At 37.8% G+C, this 23,998-nt stretch overlaps 1 protein-coding gene across 7 annotated transcripts in view; it reads right to left on the bottom strand.

The window, feature by feature from the left end:
- The window catches only part of LOC134754240 (PAN2-PAN3 deadenylation complex subunit PAN3), a 33,383-nt gene that overhangs the window by 2,319 nt on the left and 7,066 nt on the right, over positions 1 to 23,998 (bottom strand). For all 7 annotated transcript variants that reach the window (XM_063690425.1, XM_063690429.1, XM_063690427.1 and 4 more), the window contains 10 exons: positions 22,170 to 22,289; positions 10,840 to 10,938; positions 9,556 to 9,792; positions 7,395 to 7,543; positions 6,404 to 6,525; positions 5,540 to 5,642; positions 4,705 to 4,841; positions 3,843 to 3,921; positions 1,778 to 1,893; positions 603 to 765 (listed from right to left, as the gene is read on the bottom strand). In XM_063690425.1, coding sequence (XP_063546495.1) covers positions 603 to 765; positions 1,778 to 1,893; positions 3,843 to 3,921; positions 4,705 to 4,841; positions 5,540 to 5,642; positions 6,404 to 6,525; positions 7,395 to 7,543; positions 9,556 to 9,792; positions 10,840 to 10,938; positions 22,170 to 22,289 — 1,325 coding nt within the window. The remainder of the gene's footprint in view (positions 1 to 602; positions 766 to 1,777; positions 1,894 to 3,842; positions 3,922 to 4,704; positions 4,842 to 5,539; positions 5,643 to 6,403; positions 6,526 to 7,394; positions 7,544 to 9,555; positions 9,793 to 10,839; positions 10,939 to 22,169; positions 22,290 to 23,998) is intronic.

The following is a 23,998-nucleotide window of genomic DNA, read 5'->3' as shown; positions in this document are numbered from 1 at the left end:
TTAATCCGTTTATTGTTATAGACGGTACTATGTACAATCGGGGATATTCCCGGCGAACCCCCTTGAGGGCAAAAATCGTTTAAACGTCTTGCAGACGGTCAGGCGATATCATAAAAGTGATGACCAATAGCTTGGCACTTAAAAATGTGGGTGTTGAAAGGAAAAGGTTAGCTCAGGTAAAGTTATGCCGTCCATTGTCTTTGTGACGTCGGCATTTGCAAACGAAGGAATAAGGTAGGAATCCAAATGCATCCTAATTGTTAATCTTTATGGAGAGTCGAAGCTTAGCCTAAACAACAACAACTAACAAACTGTCCTTACTACCTATTGTTTGTCTCATTACCTGTTTTTACCCTTTTCATTATTAACACAAATAATCCCAAATTCATCGTAATTGGTTATTTCCATGGGAGGCGGAGTTTAGCTCGCTCTCAAGGATCGAGGTAAAAAAATTCTGTAGTGATTCACCAGGAATGTCCTCGACTGTCTATTTATTATGTTTGCATTTTAGCTCTAAAATGTACTCCGGTCAGCTCAGTCCGTTGCCTCAGTTTCCACTCATTACCGTTGTTTGGATATATAATTGAGTTTTAAGTACTGACCTGGTTGGAGGAGCCTCCGTCCAGCTGGTTGAGTGAGTGCGCCAGATGTGCGTAGTCGAGCCACGGCCGGCCGTCCGCGCCGACCGAGTGGAACAGGTAGTCGCGGAACAGCTTCAGCATGTAGCGGTCGCCGGTCTCTGACCAGGCTGGGTCCATGTTCAGTCTGAATGATAAACAAGTGAAGTGTTACCTAGTTGTGTCTACCATCACCATCAGGTCGGTAATGCTTGAAATCAAGTTGTATGCAATCAGACGGGCAAAAATACAGAATAGCTGCAATTCGTGCAGGTCGCAGACGACTTGCGGTCACCGTTGGCGCTTCGCCGATGCAAACTTTTTGTACTAGACATAGGTCGTTGTAAATGTAAAAAACCGGCCAAGTGCGAGTCGGACTCGCGCACGAAGGGTTCCGTACCATTACGAAAAAAATCACGTTTGTTGTATGGGAGCCCCATTTAAATATTTATATTATTCTGTTTTTAGTATTTGTTGTTATAGCGGCAACAGAAATACATCATCTGTGAAAATTTCAACTGTCTAGCTATCACGGTTCATGCGATACAGCCTGGTGACAGACGGACAGCGGAGTCTTAGTAATAGGGTCCCGATTTTACCCTTTCATGTGTTTGTTGATAGGCCTACACGAATAAAGTATATTTGAACTTTGAACTTTAAAATGAGGTCTAAGGCTTCCACGCACCTTTATGCAACAACCGTAATTTCTTAGCTTCAACAAACACATTGATATAGTGAAATGTGCTGCTATCTTTTGACGGTTCCTCACGGTTGTGATCGGATTGTCGGTACTGATACAGCGGCTATTGATTTTACCAATGTGTGACGTCCACTCTCTCTTAATTTTATTATTAATAACACACAATATACCAGATTCTTACTGTACCGTACGTTTACCGTACCGTATTGTTTTTAGGGAAAAAACGGGACCCTATTACTAAGACTCCACTGTCCGTCTGTCTGTCTGTCACCAGGCTGTATCTCATGGACCGTGATAGCTACACAGTTGAAATTTTCACTGATGATGTATTTCTGTTGCCGCTATAACAACAAATACTAAAAAGTACGGAATCCTCGGTGGGCGAGTCCGACTCGTACTTGTACGGTTTTTTTTTTTTAATTTTAACGGCTTTAAGGTTAGGTAAAAGGTAAGAACTGACTCGGGCCGTTCGTTGACGACGCCCAGCTTGATCAGTATGCGCAGGAGACGACCGTTGTCGATCTCCTGCGCGACCTGCTCCTCGAACGCGTCCGCCCGTCTCTCCAGCGCCTCCACCTGCGCAGATAACTTGCCTTCGTTATAACTGAAACAACTTGCCATCTCATTCACAATGAGGGCTACCGCGTTTAATTTCGCCGCTAGGGGCGCTAGGTCTTTCAAAATGTCATAGAAGTTTTGGGGGTTTCATGCTTTTTTACCGGGAATTTTCACTTCTCATTCATAATTGTGGTAAATCTTTGTCCATCTTTGATTAATCATTGTAAACAATAGATATAGCTCAATAACAGTTAGTGGTTAAAAAAAAAGTGCCAACTAAAATATATGCAAAATTAAAGATGTTGAAAAAATGGCACATTTAGACATTAAAATACTTTTGTGTACATTAGAACGTATCGATTTTATAAAAATAAGCATGGAAGAATTTTGAGATCTGTTTTTATGGACCTATATCTACAGTGGCGCCAACTGGTGAGCACAAAAACGGTAGCCCTCATTGGTAGTGCCAAATGAAATAGTAATATGTATGACCCCTTCCTTCCATTTGTTTTGCAGATTGAATAGAGCAGTTTTAACAAGCCGAGTTGTGCTGCAGTGTTTACGAGCAAGTAAAGCCTGACCAGTAATATATGATCATTGTCAAGAGGGCGCTGTTGTTGTGCATGTATAGGGACAGTTCAGTATAGTATGCAAAAATTAGTTCCAGTGAAATTCCGCAACATGGCGCGTGATCATATATTCCTGGTAAGGCTTTACTAGCATTAACAGCAACATATTAAACTCATAAACTGACCATCGGTAGAATTCTTGTTACTGTAAGGTCAAAAAGGAGATGTTTACTATAGAAGTACACGTATGTGTGCAATTTTTGATTTAAAAAAAAACAGATGGATAATTTATCTGGATGTGCTATGTACTATTTGATCAAGTTTAGCTATGTTGTAATGAAATTAATGAAGTACAATACAATACAAATACTCTTATTGCACACCTCAAAAAAGAAAACAATACAAAAAATAACCTACATAGCACTACAGAAGCACCCAGTATTGAAATGTTTTTTTATGTACTTAAAAAGATAAGATAAGTACTACAGGAACAAAATTCTTCTCGTTGTCTTCTTTTTGTCCCCAAAAAACGTGACTGATTGGAGCTTTTGGTATGACATAAAATTTAGTTTTAAATTTTTCTCATGTACAATATAATCTATAGCTTGAATTATTTATTTATTTGAAAAAAACATAAAGAAAAGTGTGACAGAGTGGTCAGAAACAAGACAACTAAAATAATTACACCCACTTAACAGTGTCAATCTCTCAAGTGGGAAGTTCTCGTACTTCCCACTTATTTTAACTATAAAACCCAAAAAAAAGTCAAACTTGTATGACATACAAGTACATTGTACATTGTAAACATTTTCTTTTATAAAACCTGAGAAGACGTAATTATTAATAGGGTTGTTGACACATGTTGAATTTTATAACTAAATCTAGCTAAATAGATAGAAAAAAAGCAATTTATCATAATAAATTGGAAACTTAATAAATATATTGAAATAATAAAAAAATACAAGACCAAAGTTCCAATATTTAAGTTTTTTTTTTAAACATCCAAAAAGGAAAAAAAATAATGGTACCATTCGATACCTTACATTTTATTTGAAAAAAAAAATTGTAACACAACTAAATACATAAACGCATTATTTCACCGACAAAATCGCAATTTCCTTGTTTTCCATACATCGAAACGGCTTCTGTTACATGCTGACGTCACGATGTATGTATTGCCATTTTGTTAGGACCGTTTCGTCAGTAAAGTGCTATTGTCAGACTTTGACTATCATTTGTGACTTTTGTTGCTTTAAGGCAATAGGTCCGATATAGACATTTGATCCTCAAAACAAACCTGATCGACTGATACCATTCATAAAAGATTGTCAAATACCCTATTATAAAAGAAATTGAGTAACTAACCACGCGTATAATAATAAATAATACATAAAGTACCTGTGTGTAGAATCTGGCTCCGATCATGGGCATGAGATCCGTGACGGAACGCCGGGCGGGCGACGTCGACAGCAAATACCTAGTTCATATCCAACCCATGTTAACGCACGCACACGCACGCAACTGACGCCACACTCTTAGTGCCAGTTGCACCATCCGCACTTGACAGACTGATCAACGTTATCCGGCGCGCCGCGACGGTTTACTATGAAACTTTCCATACAATATTTTGCGAACTGTTTAACGATGATAAACAGTTTGGTACAACCGACACTTAATATGAGTGGGGGTTTCAGCCTTGAGCGTTGTTGTGCGTTTCTTTATAACGGTCAGATCCAACTTTATTTTTACAAAATTTAAATAATACCGGAATTATTCTTTATTTCTTACTTTACAGCAATAACAGTATTTCAATGCGTAAATTGGATACTTTTGATGTTAATTTGAATATAAAATCCAGTGATTTAAATGCAATAATAACATAAATAGAGTTTTGGTTGCAGCAAATATTTGCATGGTCTGGACATTTCAACATTCTTAATTTAACTAGCGCTGATGTATAAAAAAAAAAAGTTTAAAATATATAATAAACAATGATTAGATTAAAAATGTTTTCGCGTATAAAAAAGTTATTCGCCATATTTTATACTAAGTAATTCTGAACACAATTTTGAACATAAAAGTATCCACTTAAAAAACCTAATTTAATTGTGGTTCTTTTGTCTTTAGCTACGAGTATGACCAAGAGCGAAATAGCTGATCCAAAGATTAACTTTCACCTTTCACCTATGGATCATAGAGTTTAAGTTTGATATTTAATGTATGTTTTTAGGTATAGATAAGCAAAAAGATCAGATCATACAGTATGAAGTTCTTGAGATCGGCGGAGTAGGTGCGCGCGACCAGGTCCATGGAGGCGGGCAGGTTGTCGCAGTGCACCGTGCGGCACGCCAGCGCCAGCGCGAGGCGTCCTAGCGCCGTGAGGTCCTCTTGTTGCGCCTGGGCAATAATATTATGGGGTTAACTTAGGGAACTAACCGGTAAATATTATTTATTAGGTTAACTTTAGGGAACTAACTGGTAAATATTATTTATTAGGTTAACTTTAGGGAACTAACCGGTAAATATTATTAGGTTAACTTTAGGGAACTAACCGGTAAATATTATTTATTAGGTTAACTTTAGGGAACTAACCGGTAAATATTATTTATTAGGTTAACTTTAGAGAACTAACCGGTAAATATTATTAGGTTAACTTTAGGGAACTAACTGGTAAATATTATTAGGTTAACTTTAGGGAACTAACCGGTAAATATTATTTATTAGGTTAACTTTAGGGAACTAACCGGTAAATATTATTTATTAGGTTAACTTTAGGGAACTAATCGGTAAATATTATTAGGTTAACTTTAGGGAACTAACCGGTAAATATTTAGTGTGAGACTGTACTATTAATTAACCGGATTAAGAAAGAAAATTTGGGTTTAAGTCTGTTTAATTTATGATGTCCACAAAAAAGACGCATAAACTTAACTCTTAGCGCCACTTGCACCATCCAACTAACCCGGTGTTAACCGGTTAAACTGTTAACCCAGTGTCAAATTATACTGGTAACCATGGTAACTCGAAGTTTAACCGGTTAACCCCGGGTTAGTGAATGGCACAAGTGATCCTTAGTAAAAACGTATTTGACCCACCTGTCCCACGTCGTTGGTGTTAGTGTGCAGCACGTCCGCGACGCCGCACCAGGCCACGCGCACTCGACACCCGTTCATCACCACTTTAGTCGGGTCCAGGTTTCTGAAACAAGCAAGTCAACATGGTCATGGTGCATCAGTCTGGTCCGGTCAGTTACAGCCCGAGCCACGGTTGGCGAGGGTTGTTTAGTTTGAGATATAATCTAGTTAAAGCATACCGTCAACCGGGGTGAATAGGGATGGCTGGGATGAATAGGGACAAAACTTAAAATATGCTGTACCTGACAATTTCTTAATAACTACCCACACATATTGTATCATACAAAAACTACTGTTATTTTCATTATACAATTTGTGTGGATATTTTTTAAGAAATTGTAAATCACATTTAAAGTTTTGTCCCTATTCACCCCAGTCATCCCTATTCACCCCGGTTGACGGTATATTTTTTTACTGAATATAATATAACCTAACCTAAAGACGGAAAAAGTAAATAAAATTGAGAGCAACAGAACTTTTTCAGTTTGCTATACTATAATTGTCCCGAGCGTCTTGCAGTCAATAGGCGGAGATCAGATTTACACACCAGCAAAGGAGTTATAATCAATCGAAATCATTTTTAGTTGGGTACCTGCAAGCCAAGCCGGCGGTATGCATGGACCTGCAATAGTAGGCACCAGACAGACCGATACATCCATAATCACTTCGCCATTAGGCTGTTGTGCTCAGTTCATGTACAGTCACGCTCAGTGATTGTTGAGCCATTGAGGTTTCTAGCTAAATTGGACATTCGTAGCTTAAGTATTGACTTACCAATTAAGCTAGGACCCTGAATGTCTCAACAAACGCGGAGCGTGATGGTACCTGCAAGCTAGTCCGGCGGTGTGTATGGCGCGCAGAGCGGCCGTCAGCTGCACTAGTAGACTCCAGAGCACCGCCTCTGGGAGCAGTGCGCCGCACGCCACTGCGCGCAACATGGCGTTTTTCTACAAAAAATAGTCTCGGTTTAATACGTGATGTATTGGTATGTTTCTAAGGGGTACGTTATTGACTGTAACTTCATTATCAAATGTAAAATTAATTCAGCTTTCAAAGGATATCTTCAAGGGGTGTTGGAATCTGGTACAGAACAATTCAAGATAGACCCTTGTGGATACCCTGGTTTGATTCTGCCAACCTCTCTAGAAAAGTGTTAGTCTCAGCTTTCCGAGTCCGGTCCGGACACATCCCTACAAACAAATTTCTGTGCATGATGGGTGTTAAATCGTCACCACTGTGTGCAAACTGTCAGAAGACTGATGACTTGTCTCACGTGTTGTTGGAATGCGTCCGGAATTCGGACTTGAGAAAAAGAATTTTTGGTAGTCTGGGCTCCATGCACAATGGACAGATCAATTGTTGGTTGGCAGAGCCTATATCGGACAAAGCAATCAGTGTTTACCACTTTATTGACCTCTCCCTTGAGTAGGGAACTATGATAGCACCCATGAGGCTGACATGTTCACCTAGAGTGTCCAAAGCCTCCATAAAAACCAGATTAAAAAAAAAAAAAAAAGGATATCTAAGGTTGGTGTTCCATCTGTCCAATATCTTGGTCCAATGTGTATTTGCTTATCACATTTTGCTTAATGAAAGAGTGAGACGCAATGCACATTGGACAAGTGGTATACCACCCTAACACGTAATCGAAATAATCCTATGTACTATTCCTTACTAAATCAAAGTTTTCTTGTTCATTTGAGACATTTGCGGAATACAGTGATGGCTGAGCTCATGTACTCTACAGGACGGTTGACCGGTTATTATAAGTATAATTATAGTCAAGTACTACGGTACTATGTAGTCAAGTAAGTACCTGGTGTGTGTAGGGGCGCGGCGCGTCCGGGTCTGAGCTGAACGGATCGTGGAAGGTGTTCCCTTCGCCGGGGGCCGAGCTTCCGCCGGAGAGGTACTGGTTCATAACGGTCACGCAGGCCGGGTGGTAGTCGTATACTAACACCATTGCTGTCGAACATCATAATTCAATTTTAAAAATAGAACGCCTAATTTTCAAATATGTGTCGCTTAACTTCAAACAGGTAAATCCATTCGACCCTCTCAGCAAATATATAGAAATAGTTTGTTTGGTGTTGAATACAAGCTTAACTTTTAATACAAATATCTTATTCTAATACAAAACACCAAAATGGATGCCACTCAGCATGTGCCGATGACTATCGCCCTTAGCCATGCCGCTATTTTTCATAAAATAAAACAAATCTTAATACAACATGTGGGAGAAGAGGTGACAGTTGAGTTAAACTATAATTGACAACAGTACATATTCCGTGCTTGAAATATTTGAGTATGTGTTTGTTAACATGAAGCGAGCTTAATAGCTAAAAAATAACAATATATAATAACAATATTTATCGCAGTACGTCAGCTCATGTGTTGGAGGTTTGAACATCGTTTAATACATTTTAATCTTACTTTTAAAAGTTGCTATTGTCGTACAATATCTAATATGAGGTGGCAGATTGGTTTAACACTTCGTGGCGGCGTATCGAAAGCTGCCACGAAAAGCAGACGTACTGTGCTTCGGGCCAACAAGCCGTTGCGCGCCCCGCACTTCACGCTTAGAGTAATTTAACTTATTAAATAAATATATATGTAGGTTTTTATGACATGCATGTATGTATGTATGCATGACTCCAAAAATCAACAAAGACAAGTATAAAGTTCGCTTGGCAGACATATTCAGTAGTTCAGTATTTAAAAATGGAATTATATGAGAACGGCATGGTACATTAAAACAATATCGAGCGCAAGCATTTTGCATACATTGTACCAAAGTAGAAGTACGCGCCAGCAAGCAACTACCATAGACACCATCGGCATAACCCAACTTGGATAAAATTAGGGAGTCGCAGAGATTTATTCGTAAGTCAACGTTAATAAAGTCACGAAAACGATATACCACATTCAGCCTGTAAAAACAATTTCGCACTAGTTCCGTTACGTGTTCTTCAAAACGCAGCTAAGGCCTAAATTACGGGCTACGTAAACACGCTCTAAGATATCACCCATGACAACTACTTGTGGCACGTAAGTCTCAAGATCACTTAGTCGCTTACTTAAAACAAATATCATTGATTTAGAGTTATTTGCGTTCAGAACAAGATTATTTGACATGCACCACTTTGCTATGCGTCCTAAATCTGAATTTAACTTTTTAACTGCAGAGTCAGTTTCATTTGGCTTAAATAAAATATACAATTGAATATCGCCGGCGTACAAGTAATAATTACAATAATTTATATTATTTATAACATCAGCACTACAAAATAAATAGGAGTGGTCCCAAACTAGAGCCTTGCGGAACGCCCCGTGTAAAAGTTAGAGGATTAGACGCAGATACTACACCATTAACATCACGTACCTCAACACATTGTGTGCGTCCTGTAAGATAGCTCGCAAACCAGCAAAAGAACGTGTGTCCACTCCATAGAAGACCAACTTAGACAGTAGCAGCGTGGTGTTTATAGTGTCGAAAGCACGTGAAAAGTCTAGCAATTGTTCAAAGTCAATGTCTTTCGAATATCTACCCTATTACCTTTTCTTAATACTAAAATAGCATAATCTGACTGATGGATTTACCCGAGTTTGAAGTTAAGCGACTCATATGTAACGAAGATGTCATATACGTTGTAATTACGCCTCACAATCAGACAACAGTGACAATGTTTATATACAAAAGGTTTCATCGATTGTCAAATAAAATACGCAAATTGATTTCTTCATTCGAAAACCTATTTATACATTTGTTGATGAACATGATCAAATTATTGTAGGGACAATTTAAATCCATGTATGAGATTATAAATAAAATAAGTTGATAACGACGTTCGGGTGGTCGATGTCCTTTCACATCTCGAGCCGCTTGGTGAGAGCGTAGTGTTCGCCGCTCTAACGGTAGATGTCACCATCACCAATCAACACTCGCAGCTAGATTCCTAGTTTAAAACTTTACTTACAGTGATCACCGAACGCCTTGGTGGTGAAGCACTCATGAAACCGCACGACGTTAGGGTGGTCGATATGCTTCCACATTTCGAGCCGCTTGGTGGCCACGTTCGAGTACGAATGCAGACGGCGCAGAGCGTAGTGTTCGCCGCTCTGGCGATGCGTGGCGCGGTAGGATGTGGCTAGAGAGTGCGGGGTGCATTCGATCGGCGTCAGCTCTGAGTACATCTCGACATTCTCTGGTAGATCTGATAGAAATGACGTCAAACGTTTAGAACAATGTAACCCGACTACGGGATTTGTTAAGGTTTCCATAAGGGAAAACGCAAATCATTTAACTACTACACTTAAGGATTTGCCGAACTTGATGCGTTCTGCGGGCAGCGGTCAGGTCAAACTTCAACTTCAAAGGTTGCTGTCAATGTTGTTCATACATAATGCGGGTTTGACCTGACCGCTGACCGCAGAACGCATCCAGTGTGGCAAATTCTTTAAAGACGATTTGCTATCAGCACACATTGACGCTTAACCTTTCGTATGCGCATATCAAAAAAATGCCATAACTTCATGTTTAAGTTGAATATATGTGCCATTCTCAATCAAAAGGGTACTTATTGTCGGTTGTCAATAACGCGCTATTTCCATATAGCTTTAATTTGAAATCAACCTTATCGACAAGCGACAATGTGGTACCTTTTGGTTGAAAACGTAACATACGTATATGGAGCAGATCTGCTCCTAAGCATACGAAAGGTTAATCAATGAAATATGGCAGCCTGACCGGTTATTTCAATTCGCGCGCACACAGTTTTTGAGGTAAGCATGGATTTATAATGCATAAGACGATACAACTGTGTAAGTACAGCTTACGATTTGCTATTTACAAATAAAGAAGCGTCTCCGTGAATCTTCGTAAATAATAATAATACATTTATTTATATCGAACATCAGTCCATAGGTATATTACAATAACGCTAGTAAACGCTTCATAAAAAAGTTTTCTAAGAGGAAAGGGAACGAAGTCACGAGACCGCATCTCCATACATACGGTATTAACATTATAGAAAATATGTTTACGCAATTAGATGTATACTAACCACAGCTATACCCATAAGTTTGATTTTTTCGATTTGTTTAACAATTACAAGAGTAAGAAGCTATTAAAAAATTATATGGAATTTGATTTTCGTTGTTCTAAATCTTATAATAATCAAAAAATCAAATTAAGGGACATAGGTAAATATACAATAAATTTTGTAGAAATATTTCCCATAAACTCAATATTCATAACTCACCAGGGAACTGGCGCAGATCCGTCTGCAGGAACACCTCTTCATTCCGCTGGTAGATCTCCTGGCGAATGGTCTCTGGCATGTAGAATGTCGCTGCGAGGCCTACAAACAATAAATCGTTTTCATTACACGAACTGACGCGAAGGCTCAACATTAATCAAATTTAGGTCGTGAAGAGTTAAATATCGAATATATCTATTCAGGGAAGAAGGTGAAGGGAATCAGCCCTTTATTATAATTATAAGAGCTTTAAATACACTACCGACACACAAACGGTGTTGACAAGCATTGCAGAGGCATAAAATGTTACAGGAGTTTTTTATGAGAGCGTCGCTTGGAAATGCTTTTGTTTTGTAGCACTATTTTTGCCGAAAATTCGTGAAATTAGACCTTATATCATGTAAACAATAATTGTATCATCATCACGACCGTGTAAATATACTTAGGTAAGTCTTACTGCACGTGGCAACGTGGGCAGCCACATTAGCACAATGCCGACTGGGAACTTCACACACACCAATGAATGTATGTTATAAATACTGGATTTCTTATTTGAAAACACTCAAAAGCGAATACCAACTATTTTTAGCCCTCATTCCCTCTTCACCCCAGCTTCTGGTTCGAAAATTAAATCGCATCGTTTTTATACGCACCTATATTGTAAATTTCATCGAAATCACTAGAGCAGTTTTTGAGAAATTATAAAAAAATTGCAAATGTATCTGAAAAAAAAACCCGGCCAAATGCGAGTCGGACTCGCGCACCGAGGGTTCCGTACTTTTTAGTATTTGTTATTATAGCGGCAACAGAAATACATCAGTAAGCATGGATTTGTAATGCATAAGCAGGTACAACTGTGTAAGTACAGATTACGATTTGCTATTTACAAATAAAGAAGAGTCTCCGTGAATCTTCGTAAATAATAATAATACAATTATTTATTTCGAACATCATTCCATAGAAAATGTCAACTGTCTAGCTATCACGGTTCATGAGATACAGCCTGGTGACAGTCAGACAGACGGACAGCGGAGTCTTAGTAATAGGGTCCCTTTTTTACCCTTTGGGTACGGAACCCTAAAAATATGATAGATTATTCGGCGCTTCTGTAGGTACGAGTATCTACACCTAAAAATGCTTGGACCCGACTGACGATCTCATTCTCATGGCTTGAATTTTTTCCAGTTTCTAATTAAAACTCGAGTTACTAACATTTTCAGCTAAATTAATAGACCCTTAGCGAGTGGTGTCCGCCACAGGGACCGGACAACCTTTTCCTCGATAAAAGCCTTTCAATTAAGGCCGTTCCATTGGTTTGCCGCTGTCTCTGTCACATTTCGCAAGAAAGAACGGGAAAGATCATACGCGCCAAGTGTCAATTTTGATCGAATTTTGTCGATTTTTATTTATTTTAAAAACGTTACCCTAGAATATCGAAATTCGAAAGCTATGAAATTATTATTAAGGTTAAGATTGTTTTTTCTTCTTTTTTTGTTTATAGTATCACATAATAAATAACCGAGTAAAGTTGGATTAAAAGTCCGAGTTAGAGGTTACTTTGGGAATTAATTGTATCGAGCGAAGTGTCATAATTCGTGTATCGGAAGCTATGATATTAAAGATAATATAGTCAAGAACTACATATATTTTTTCCACGTCTACGAATATCAACGCCTCTTAGAAAAACAGGATCATATAAGGAGATTTTTCGCCTTCTGGCTCAGGGAACCGCCTTAATGGGCGTCCCTTTAAGATGGCTAACCCAGAAAAAGACTTTCTCTGACCAAAAACTTACCAAACAATAAAGCTAGCCCTTTGTTACCCTAACAATTAAGCGCTTTTTATAAAACTTTCCCTTATTATTTGCACTTCACGGAAGACCAGCGTCAAGATACCTGAAAGGTAACTTGACATCAAGCTGAGGGGAGACCTTTTCAGTGACGTTTAAGTTTTTATTGATAAGAATGTTTACATGACATTACAGTTGAACCAATGCATCACGAAACTTAAAACTAACAGCAATAATAATACATACATACATTTATATTAATAAAAGTGTTGTATTAGATTTAAGCAATACTGTATTAAGCGTCTTGAATAAATTTCTTTTTTTTCTTTCTTGTTTTAGCCAACTTTTGTACGTGGCCAGTATTGATTGCCATTTACATATATGAAACCTTTTACAATCTCCAGTAAAATAGACACTGGCGCTTCGGTTTACATCATATAATAGACGATCGTTCGCTATCGGATGGAAAATAATGTGTGCTTTATGATCAAGGTAAATTGTTTAATTTAGCACGCTTATATGCTAAATGGGTATCCTTTTATAAGGCTAACCGTTATAAGCAACATTAATACTTGTATTGGTGAGCGGTTGATAAGGGTTTTGTAAGGATATTTGGATACCGCTTAATCATATGGGTTAGCGCTTAGACAAGGACTTTAAAAGTAGAATAAAAAGATTTTATCGGGCAAAGGGTATGGCGAGTTAAGCCTTATCAAAACCCATATAAAACCTATTATAAGGTATAGGAGTCCGGTCCCTGATCCGTCACTTCCATTGCATCAGGCTCCTGCCATGGGATAACATTCTGTGCTTCTTGTTCAACTTCAATTTCCAATTTTTGAACGCATTTCCGAAGTCATAATATAATTCTTGCCTAGTTCTATTCTACACCTCAGATTGCTAACCCTTGACCTAAATCAAAAGGCTAAAAATAAAAATGCGATTTAGCGATCAAATATGAATGACAGGCAGAGAGACAAACTCGGCACCTTCGATGAAATATTGATTATATTTTAGCTTGACATGCAGCTGTAGTTGACATGTACGGTGGTATACGTACATATATAACTTCGATTAGAAATAAGAAAGGTTCATTAAGCATTGTTCCGAAATCTAAAATCCCATTGCCCATTGAACTACCCAATCGTAAATTTGATTTTCGAATGCTTTTAAGAATTTCTTTTAGCCTCAGATTTATTAGCCCACTCTACCTTAGCTATGTCTATAGTACATACAGAGGGGACAAAAATGATCCTCCTGTACGCGGAAGTAAAAATGATAATGATTAATGAATGATGTATCACCAATGTTCTCTTTCGAATACATAATAGACAAATGCGATAACGTAACGCGGCCGGCTCCCTGACACTACGGGGTTGTGTAGGTAATGCATCGCAACCGTAGTGCGTTTTTTTTTTAGTTTTGAGATAATTATCTATGGGCCATTAGTTGCCTGAAAAGATTATATCTATATTAATCCCAATCATATACTTCTCTGCCCAAACTAAGCTACATTTTACTACGAAATGCGACGAGTGGCTAATTACTACTCAATAATCCTGCTTTTGTGCCAATTTTGACAACCTGGTGCATTCGAACTATCATTTTAGTATTTGGGATATGAAATCATATTATCTCCCCGACTATCGAAACGAAGTAGAACGTAAATTTTATTAGGGTCTTTTTCACAAAGTCTGAGTAAAGTATTGTATAGCTAATTAACAAATTTTACTGCCGGATAAAACTAATAAGCGGAATTCTACCAGTTAAGCTTATCTGAAGATTGTGAAATGCAAACGATGACTTTATTGGTAAGATAAGTGGCAAGTAGCTTATTCAGGACTTTACTTCGACATTGTAAAATAGACCCTCAATAAATTAAACAAAACTCGCCTTTAGAACATCTATCGAAGATCATACTTTCGCATTGGTAATGCCTTTTAAAGTTCAAGTCACTTCGGTCCCTTTTTTGTTTTTTAAGGTTCCATACCTAAACAATACAAATCGAAACCTTATTACTGTAAATAGGCGTTCAGTGGGCTATATTTTATGAAACGTCATAGGTAGTAACGTAGACAGTTGATATACTATGTATTTAAATTACAATTACAAATATTAAATGAAAATAAATTGAAGGTTGCCGCTTACAAATTGACGTATTTTTAATGGATTCTTATTTTAATAATGCTATCGCTTTTATACATTTATTTCACCACTTCGCTTAGATAGTTCGTGGTTGCAAACCTACAAAATTAAATCTGAGTTTCAGTACCTTACATACGTTCGAAATCCATAATCTCGATCTCCCAATACACACCCATACCGCTACCACGACCAATATGGGCACCGAAACCAATACCAAAACCAACATTGAACGATGTGAACCCCCCGGTATTAACGACATTGATGGAGATTGCGATAAAAATACTAATCTCAATACAGATTCCGATACTAATGTAATAGCTGATACAAATTCCAATATTATGAGTCCGCGTATCGATACCCATTTCTATTCCCCGAATATATAAACAAATATCAAAACCAGCACCACCTCCTGTTAGATTGATTGCGATATCGAAACCAATATCAATGTTCCCTACACATAGCTCTAAACCACAGCTACAAGCGACGCCCATGTTAATACTGATACTAAACAGCTGTTGTCGTTACATTTCAACGGAAACACATTCATTAAAATTGGATTGGAACTTACACCGTTCTTCAAGCGATGGCAGCTGCCGACTTAATCACTACTTAGTATAAAACAAAGTCGCTTTCCGCTGTCTGTCTGTCTCTATGTATGCTTAGATCTTTAAAACTTAAAACATAGTTTTAATGTATAATTTGTAAAGGCTTTGTGTAAACCGTGCGAAGCCGGGCGGGTCGCTAGTTTTTAATAAAAATCAGTTCGTTAAATGTTTGTAAACTTTCTTGCTTTAATCATTGTCCAATTGTAGTTAAAGTCTTTTACGTAACTTATACGTTTTTGCAATAGATATTGTCTATATTTTATCATATAAGATTTATAAGATATGACCGTATTTATTGCAAATTTGGTAGAAAATTTCAACATCAAACACGATAATACTATACAAACAAAGATGTTTTACTTCGTTTGTACTATAACAAACGAAGTAAAACATCCATCATGAAAATGCTAACTAGTTATTATTTATTCCATGGCTTAAACACACTGCACCCTATTTTGTATGCAGCGAGGCCCGATGCAAACATGAAAGTAGTTAATGCCACCGTCGTTTAACTTGGACAGGTCTTTACTCTTGATAGATGTTAGAACAAACGTAAAAACCGGCCAAGTGCGAGTCGGACTCGCGTTCAAATGGTTCCGTACATTACACAATTTTTAACAATGTATTTTTTTATGTGTAATCAAAAACTAAGTAATTAAGTCCGACTCACGCTTGACTGCACATTTCTAATAGGTTTTACTGTCATCTACAGGTAAGGAACTATTTTGTGTATTTTTTTCAAAATTGTAGCGCCAGTATTTTCGGAGATAAAGAGGGGAATGGTCATTTTTTGACTATTTTCTTGAATAACTTCTAAACTGTTTATTCTAAAATTATAAAAAATATTTATTTGAAATTCTCACAATGAGCTCTTTCATTTGATATGTAACACGATATAGATTGAAAAACTTTTTTTTTATTTCTTCATTTACCCCCCCATTAGTGCCCCCCATTATTAAAATTCATTTGTTTACGTGACATGTCTGTGACAGACGAACAGACAGACAGACGCACGAGTGATCCTATAAGGGTTCCGTTTTTTTCCTTATGAGGTACGGAACCCTAAAAAGCACCTATTTTCTTACTAATATTTAACGCCTGTACATTAGGGTCATGTACATGTGCAGTTAAATATTATGTGTTGATGTAAATTATGTTGACGTAGGTCATAGCAAAGAGAATTGAGAAGACATAGAGTGCTCACTCCATACATCGGTTTTTGTTCCGAAAAAGACTATTATTTTTGTAGTCTACATCTAGCGTCAAGCAGCGGAACTCTCAGTACTGCTACTCGACAATAGATGTCGCGGCAAACGGAAAGTCTAATGCTCAACGATTTTCAGCTAATATTATAACCGGATTAACCGGAACTCTATTTTCAAGTCCTTCTGCTTATAATATTAGTTATAAATTATGAATGTGGAGGGAGGTACGAGGAGAGGAAAACCGAGGAAAAGGTGGATGGACTGTGTGAAAGATGATATGAAACTAACGCAAGTGAATGATGAGATGACGGGTGACAGAGAGGTATGGAAGAAAAAGACATGCTGCGCCGACCCCAAGTGAATGGGACAAGGGCAAGCGAATGATGAATATTAGTTATAAATTGTTGAGCAATACACTTTTCGTCAGTCGCGACACATGGGACATCTAGTGTCGAGTAGCAGTACTAATAGTTCCGCTACTAGACGCTAGATGTAGACTACGATAATAATAGTCTTTTTGGTAACAAAACCGATGTATGAAGTGAGTACTCTATGGGTCGGATCGGTTGCACCAAACCGTTTGTCACCGTCAAAGCGTTCGCCGAATTTTATTGTATGGGAAGTTTAATAGATCTCTTCTAGGTGAAGTTGATCAGTCTGCTAACTGTGGTTGGTGCAACTGGCCCTAAGTCTTCTTAATTTTCTTCGGTCATAGAAGTTAACTAGATCGAAGAGCGAGTCATATACAGCTGTGTGCAATATAATAGCAGACAGTGGACAGTGAGAAAATTAAAATTAAGCGATTACCGTAACTATAGATCAATCATATTCGAACTTTACTTGTTATTATTCTGCATTACTTAAATTCATTAACATTCATTCAAAATTAATTGTAAACTTAAGTAATATTGGAAGTAAAAAAAACATAAAAACCGGCCAAGTGCGAGTCGGACTCGCGCACGAAGGGTTCCGTATCATTACGCAAAAAACGGCAAAAAAACCACGTTTGTTGTATGGGAGCCCCATTTAAATATTAATTTTATTCTGTTTTAAGTATTTGTTGTTATAGCGGCAAAAGAAATACATCATCTGTGAAAATTTCAACTGTCTAGCTATCACGGTTCATGAGATCATCAACCATTCATGAGATCAACGCTATGTACTCCATAATTGTCGTACTGTATCAGGTGAAGTACCTTGACACAATTTTAATGCAACATATGTAATACATACGATGTGGATGTACTTAATAAATAAAATAAAATAAAAATGAGATACACCCTGGTGACAGACAGACGGACAGTTGTCTTAGTAATAGGGTCCCGTTTCTACTCTTTGGGTACGGAACCCTAAAAACCGGCTTGGTTACTTCCTAGAAGATATTCTTATAAAACTAAAAATCCAATGAAATATACACTATTGTGTACAATATTTTAATTTAGTATTTTACAGTTACACCCATCTCATCCAGGAAATATGAAAGTTTTAATAAGACGATCTTCTAAGTGTGTGCGTGCGTGCGTGCGTGCGTGCGCGCGTGTGTGTGTGTGTGTGTGTGTGTGTGTGTGTGTGTGTGTGTGTGTGTGAGTGCGTGCGTGCGTGTGTGTGTGTGTGTGTGTGTGTGTGTGTGTAAGTACTAATTAGAATATCCCTTTTTACACACGGGAATGGATTTTGCCGGACCAGTGCTGATAGCTGACCGAAAGGGTAGGGGTAGCAAAACAATTAAATCGTATATTTTAGTTTTTGTCTGTCTTTCAGTCAAGGCTCTTCACTTGGAACTTGTCACAAGTCTTACGACAGAGTCGTTCCTTGCTGCTCTCCGCCGCTTCATGTGTCGTCGGGGAAATCCTCAAACTCTGTATTGTGACAACGGGACTTCGTTTGTCGGGGCATCAAAAAACGAATTTACTATTTTTTTTTAACAAAATCATGATAAGCTGCAGTCAGGTATGGCAGAAAACCTTATTAACTTCAAATTTAGCCCAGCTTACTCACCGCACTTCGGACTTAGGGAAGCCGCAGTAAAATCAACAAAATATTATCTAAAACGCATTCTAAGTCTTAACGTACGAAGAAATAAATTGTTGCCTGATTCAGATTGAAGTTACCCTACATTTAGACTACCTTTTTACCATTTAAAATTAGCTTAATCACTCTTGCATCAGCCTCCATACCATTACCACCACTTCTACACCCTTTAACCGTTTTTGTCAACTGTACCACGTAACCAGTAGGCCGAGCACATGATTTACGCGACAGTATATCTCGCCGCGAGATAGACTACCCGTCTTTTACTAACTGTATGAATTAAAGGGGGACGGGTAGTCTATGTCGCGGCGAGATACTCTCGCGCCAATCATGTGCTAGCCCGGCTGCACCTATATAATTACACGTTTACTTCAAATCGAAGTCTTTTTATTTGTCGTCAAGCATGCAGCTCTATAGATATTGCCGCCGACGACAAAATTTTAACTTTTTCACCGCGGGCCAGGAGCATATATCGTCAGTCATCGCCTCCCGGCTGATACTTTGATAGATGATAGTTTAGATGCAATCATGAATTAAAAAAATAGTCAGCCGGTTGTATCGCGGGAGGAAGACCGCCAATTGATGACATGAACATGTAAAAAAAAAAATTTTTTTTAGTCATCGCCTCCCGATTGATATTGTGTTAGATGATAGTTTAGATGCTATTTTAAATAAAGAAAACCGCCAGCCGGTTGTATCGCGGTGGAAAGAAATCGCGGTAAATACAGTCACACTTTTAGTATATGACAATTTCTTGACTAGTATATGCCATCTTAGAAAGTAGAGATGCAAAGTAAACATTGCATTTAGGAAACAGTCACGGTCATAATCGTACTCGACTATTATTTTAAAACAATGAGGGCTATCGTTTTTGTGCTCACCAGTTGGCGCCACTGTAGATGTAGGTCCAGAAATACAGATCTCAAAATTCTTCTATGCTTATTTTTATAAAATCAATACGTTCTAATATACACAAATGTATTTTAAAGTATAAATGTGACATTTTTTCAACCTGTTTAATTTTGCATATATTTTAGTTGGCACTTATTTAAACCACTAACATTGATTGAGCTATATCTATTGTTTTCATGATTAATCAAAGATGGACAAGGATTTACCACAATTATGAATGAGGAGTGAAAATTCCCGATAAAAAACCCTTGAACCCCCCCAAACTTCTATGCATTTGACATTTTGAAAGACCCCCCTAGCGGCGAAATTAAACGCGGTAGCCCTAATTGAAACATTCCACTCACTTGCACGCGCACTCATTTCGAACCTAGAAATGAGTCCGTGCGAACGTTCACTACGAAACAGGTCAAAATCTGCACAATGCGTACTAAAAAACCGAAATGTAGGTATAGACGGTATAGTTCCGCCGGCCGGATACCGAATATTCGGCCGATGATTAGGCCAAACAACTATCCGTTGCATCTCTATTAGAATGACTTAGCGCCACTTGCCCCATCCCACTAACCCGGGGTTAACCGGTTAAACCGATAACCCAGTGTCAAATTGTACTGTTAACCGGTAACTCCAGGTTTAACCGGTTAACCCTAGGTTAGTGCATGGTGCAAGTGGCCGTTAGCGTATTTAGTGTTACTACATCAGCCAATGTTATGTTTAGAACTCATTTATAATTTACGTAAATTGTACACGTAATAAGCGTGGATGTAACTGAAATAACCGGTTGCAACTCGTACTTGTCAGTGGCTCATAGTTAGATATTTAGCTCTTTTCTGTTTGATTTAATTCATGGTTTCTGTTTCTGTAACGTTAATTTAAATGTCATTTTAATTTTTTGTTTTATTTTTGTTTCTTTTAACTGTTGTTTTGTTATTGTTACTTAGCAAACCAGTAAGGAAGAGCGGTGTCTCTTGACACAGGTATCTTGTATACTTAAAAAGAGACACCAACGTGTATATTGTTAAGCTATTAAGTTACTGAATGAATCATCTTTTATTTATTTATACTATTTAAATTAGTATGGGAGCGCCAATGGTCTCTACTCATCCAGTTAGGTCATAGACATAATAAATAATAAATAAATAAATAACCGGGGGTGAGAGAAAGAACATTCATATAAAATTTGGGCAGCATAGGATTTTTTCTCTTTCACTCTTATAAATTTCGATATTTCCCCATCGCCTCCTGCCTATGATGCCACCCGGTCGGTGATAAGGACAAAGCACGGCACTATTTTCTTTTTCCTCTTATAGGAATCGCAATAAGACTATCTTTCTCTATCAAAGAGTGTCAGGCTCTTGAGTTAGGTGTATGGTCCGTCTATTAATGTGTGTTTATTTATTTTACTTAGATTTTATAAGAATTAAAAATGATCTGTGTTAAAATAAACCTGCGCTCCGAGGGTTGCGTTCCATCATTATAATCACACTTTTTTTACAAATGTATTTTTCCCACAGACTGACTCACACTTAACCGGTTTTTGATAGTGACAATAGAAAAACACACTGACAATGTCAACTGTCTACCTATTACTTTTGAGATACAGCCTGACGACAGACAGACCGACGGCGGAGGCTCAGTAACAGTTTCGTTTGTCATCCTTCGGGTGCCCTAAATGGGCCTATTTTTGAAAACATGCAGTAAATTCTTCGTTAAAATTATGTTTGTTATTAGAGTACATAACAAGACAGTTGATCAGTACCTACTATTGAATTTACACAGGTATTTAATCTGAATAGATAATAATGCAAAACATGGGAATCTCCACCTGTACACACTGCAGGGGCAAGGCCACGGCACAATGCCGGTAATATATCATTGCAGTGCTCCGTTAATATGGTTAACTGGCCGTTTTAAACCTTATTGCATGGTGATAAGATTTACCAGCAGTATATTTAGTGTTGGAAAGGATCTTTGGATTCCTTATTGTGTAGACGTACTAATAAATTAGGGCTAACGCGTATGAATTCGCCGCTAGGGGCGCTAGTGTAGATGGTGGTCTTTTCCATAGTTCGAAATGTCAAATGTAACTTGTCACTTCAATGACTGACAGCTGTTCTTTAGTCTTTTGGACCACCATCAACAGAGGCGCCAACTGGTGAGCAAAAAAACGATAGCCCTCATTCCGCTACTTGACGCTAGATGTCGACTACGAAATAACTCGGTTTGTTAAAAAAACTGATGTATGGAGTTAGCACTCTTTCCTATCTTATATTTCTCTATGATGAGAACTAAATGACAGGAGAAAGGTTTAGGTACATCGTAGCTCACTGTGGTGATGCTCCTAAGATAACACCAATTTAAAAGCATAGACAACACACAACACAAACACACAGAAATTCTGAAATGGCAACCTACCATAAGCAATGGACAGCCGCCATCAGATATATCGGAGCGGCCGAGGTGCTCAAAAATATCTAAACTAACGCCTTGACAATAGAGGCGTGTTCAGATATTTGTGAGCACCATGGCCGCTCCGATATATCTGATGGCGACTATACCGACATCTGACCCCTCTGCAAACGAGATTTCGGCCGCAGCACGCAAGGGCATTACTTCCGCTGGCCTATACAAAGGACAAAACCAACTCACCAGGCTTGGTCTGCGTTATGGGTCCCATGTGTGTAGGTGTGCCTGCGTACATCTGCGTCGCGTACGGAGAGGGCACCACCGGCCCCGGACCCACCACGCCTAGGCATTGCTCCGGCTGGCCTATAGAAATGACACAATATTTTTTTAGCTGAAGGTCCTGGGTTCGAATTTCTGTAAGGGTATTTATTTGTAAAATAAGCGCGTTTTTGACAACCGTTTATTACCTTTTTGTCTGAAAAGGGCACATACAGGTGATTAAAAACATAAGAAATTTTACCTATGATAATTAGCTCCATGCACGATTTTTTTTCAGTTTTTGTAATCATAATTTATATCGTTTGAACACCGGAAAAAATAAAAATACTTTTGTAAACCTTCACATTATTTTATTTAAAAAAAAATTAAGTTGGAAATTTTTGAGCGGTTGAAACGCTCATAATTTTTGGCGCGAATTCGACAGAGCGCGATGACATCACACGTCACACTAATCTAATAATAATAATAATAATAGTTCTTTATTTACAGGTAAACACCCAATTTAAATACATGTACAGTGTAAAAATAAGTACAGTGTAAAAATACAAAAATAAAATACAATTAAAAATAAAAATACCTAAAATTAATAAAAATTAGGTAGTCAAAGTTAGGATCGTCACTTCCTGTTCCTCTCACGGTGCACGGAAACCCAATATTTATATACAGGATTGTCCAGATACCCGGACAGCTCACGGCTAATGAGACTTATGTGATAACTACTAATCTGTCAACGCGTGACGTCACGTGACGTGCGCTCGTTTTGCTCACTAGCTTTTCGCGGGCAAATTTTTGTACTTTTTATTTATTATTTTAAGCAATTAAATGATAATTTAATAACGGAAATGCATTTGTAACATGATATAACGGTAACAAATATCCGAATAAAAAATATTTCGTTCAAATATAAACTTCATGCACGAGGCTAATTGATAACTTACTATAAGATATAACCAAATAAGTAATGAAACGACCATGTTGTATTTATATATAGGCGATTTATAGCCCGCCGGTACTGAAGTTCTAAGTGCGGAAAACGGAGAACATAACCACAAATTAGAATTTTATTTTACTAAAAGATCATTAAGGAAGAAGGTTGTCCTTTTAAAGAGCGAGATTACGAAGTAATGAACGTAAAATGGTTTGTTTACATTATTTGCAAGATCTATTGACGACGACTTTACGAGTATGTATTATGTTAAGTAAGCAAAAATGTAACATACATATAGACTAGATTCAGTCGCGCAACACAGTTACGTGCAACTTAGAAAATCACCGCGAAACGTGCTCCAGAATCCTTTCTTTTAACACTTCTAAAAATGCTAAGGAAGCGATACTGGAACCTGGTAATATTTCATGATTTAGCTACTAAATTGGCAGTACATTCCAGACCTTTACATATTTGATTGAGGTAGCTGCCATACAAGGTATTAGCATTTCGTAAGCGGCCTTTTCGTAGAATGTCCCTGCCAGCCGTCCGAGATAAGTGAACCTATTTATAGCCGATTTTTGTCTGTCGCCCGAATGCATTACGCTTGAAAAATTGCATTGACGCACATAGCCCTTGTACTTTTGAAAGTCAAATAGTCTCGAAACGTATATATCAACATCCCATCTCGTCTTTGTCATGAACATTTGCTTAGAGGTCATTGTATGAATAAGTCGCGAATGATAAGTATTATTTCCTGCGAATTTGAATCAACTTTCGCTTGTGACTTTGAATTGTGCTGTTAAAGGACTGTATATTGCACGTATTTATTGAACACAAAAGTTATTTTTCAAAACTTTTAGCAAAA

The sequence above is a fragment of the Cydia strobilella genome, chromosome Z, assembly GCF_947568885.1.
Source record: "Cydia strobilella chromosome Z, ilCydStro3.1, whole genome shotgun sequence".
Classification (NCBI taxonomy): Eukaryota; Metazoa; Arthropoda; class Insecta; order Lepidoptera; family Tortricidae; genus Cydia; species Cydia strobilella.
The sequence above is the reverse complement of the archived record's forward strand: the minus strand, read 5'-3'. Positions and strand labels throughout refer to the sequence as shown.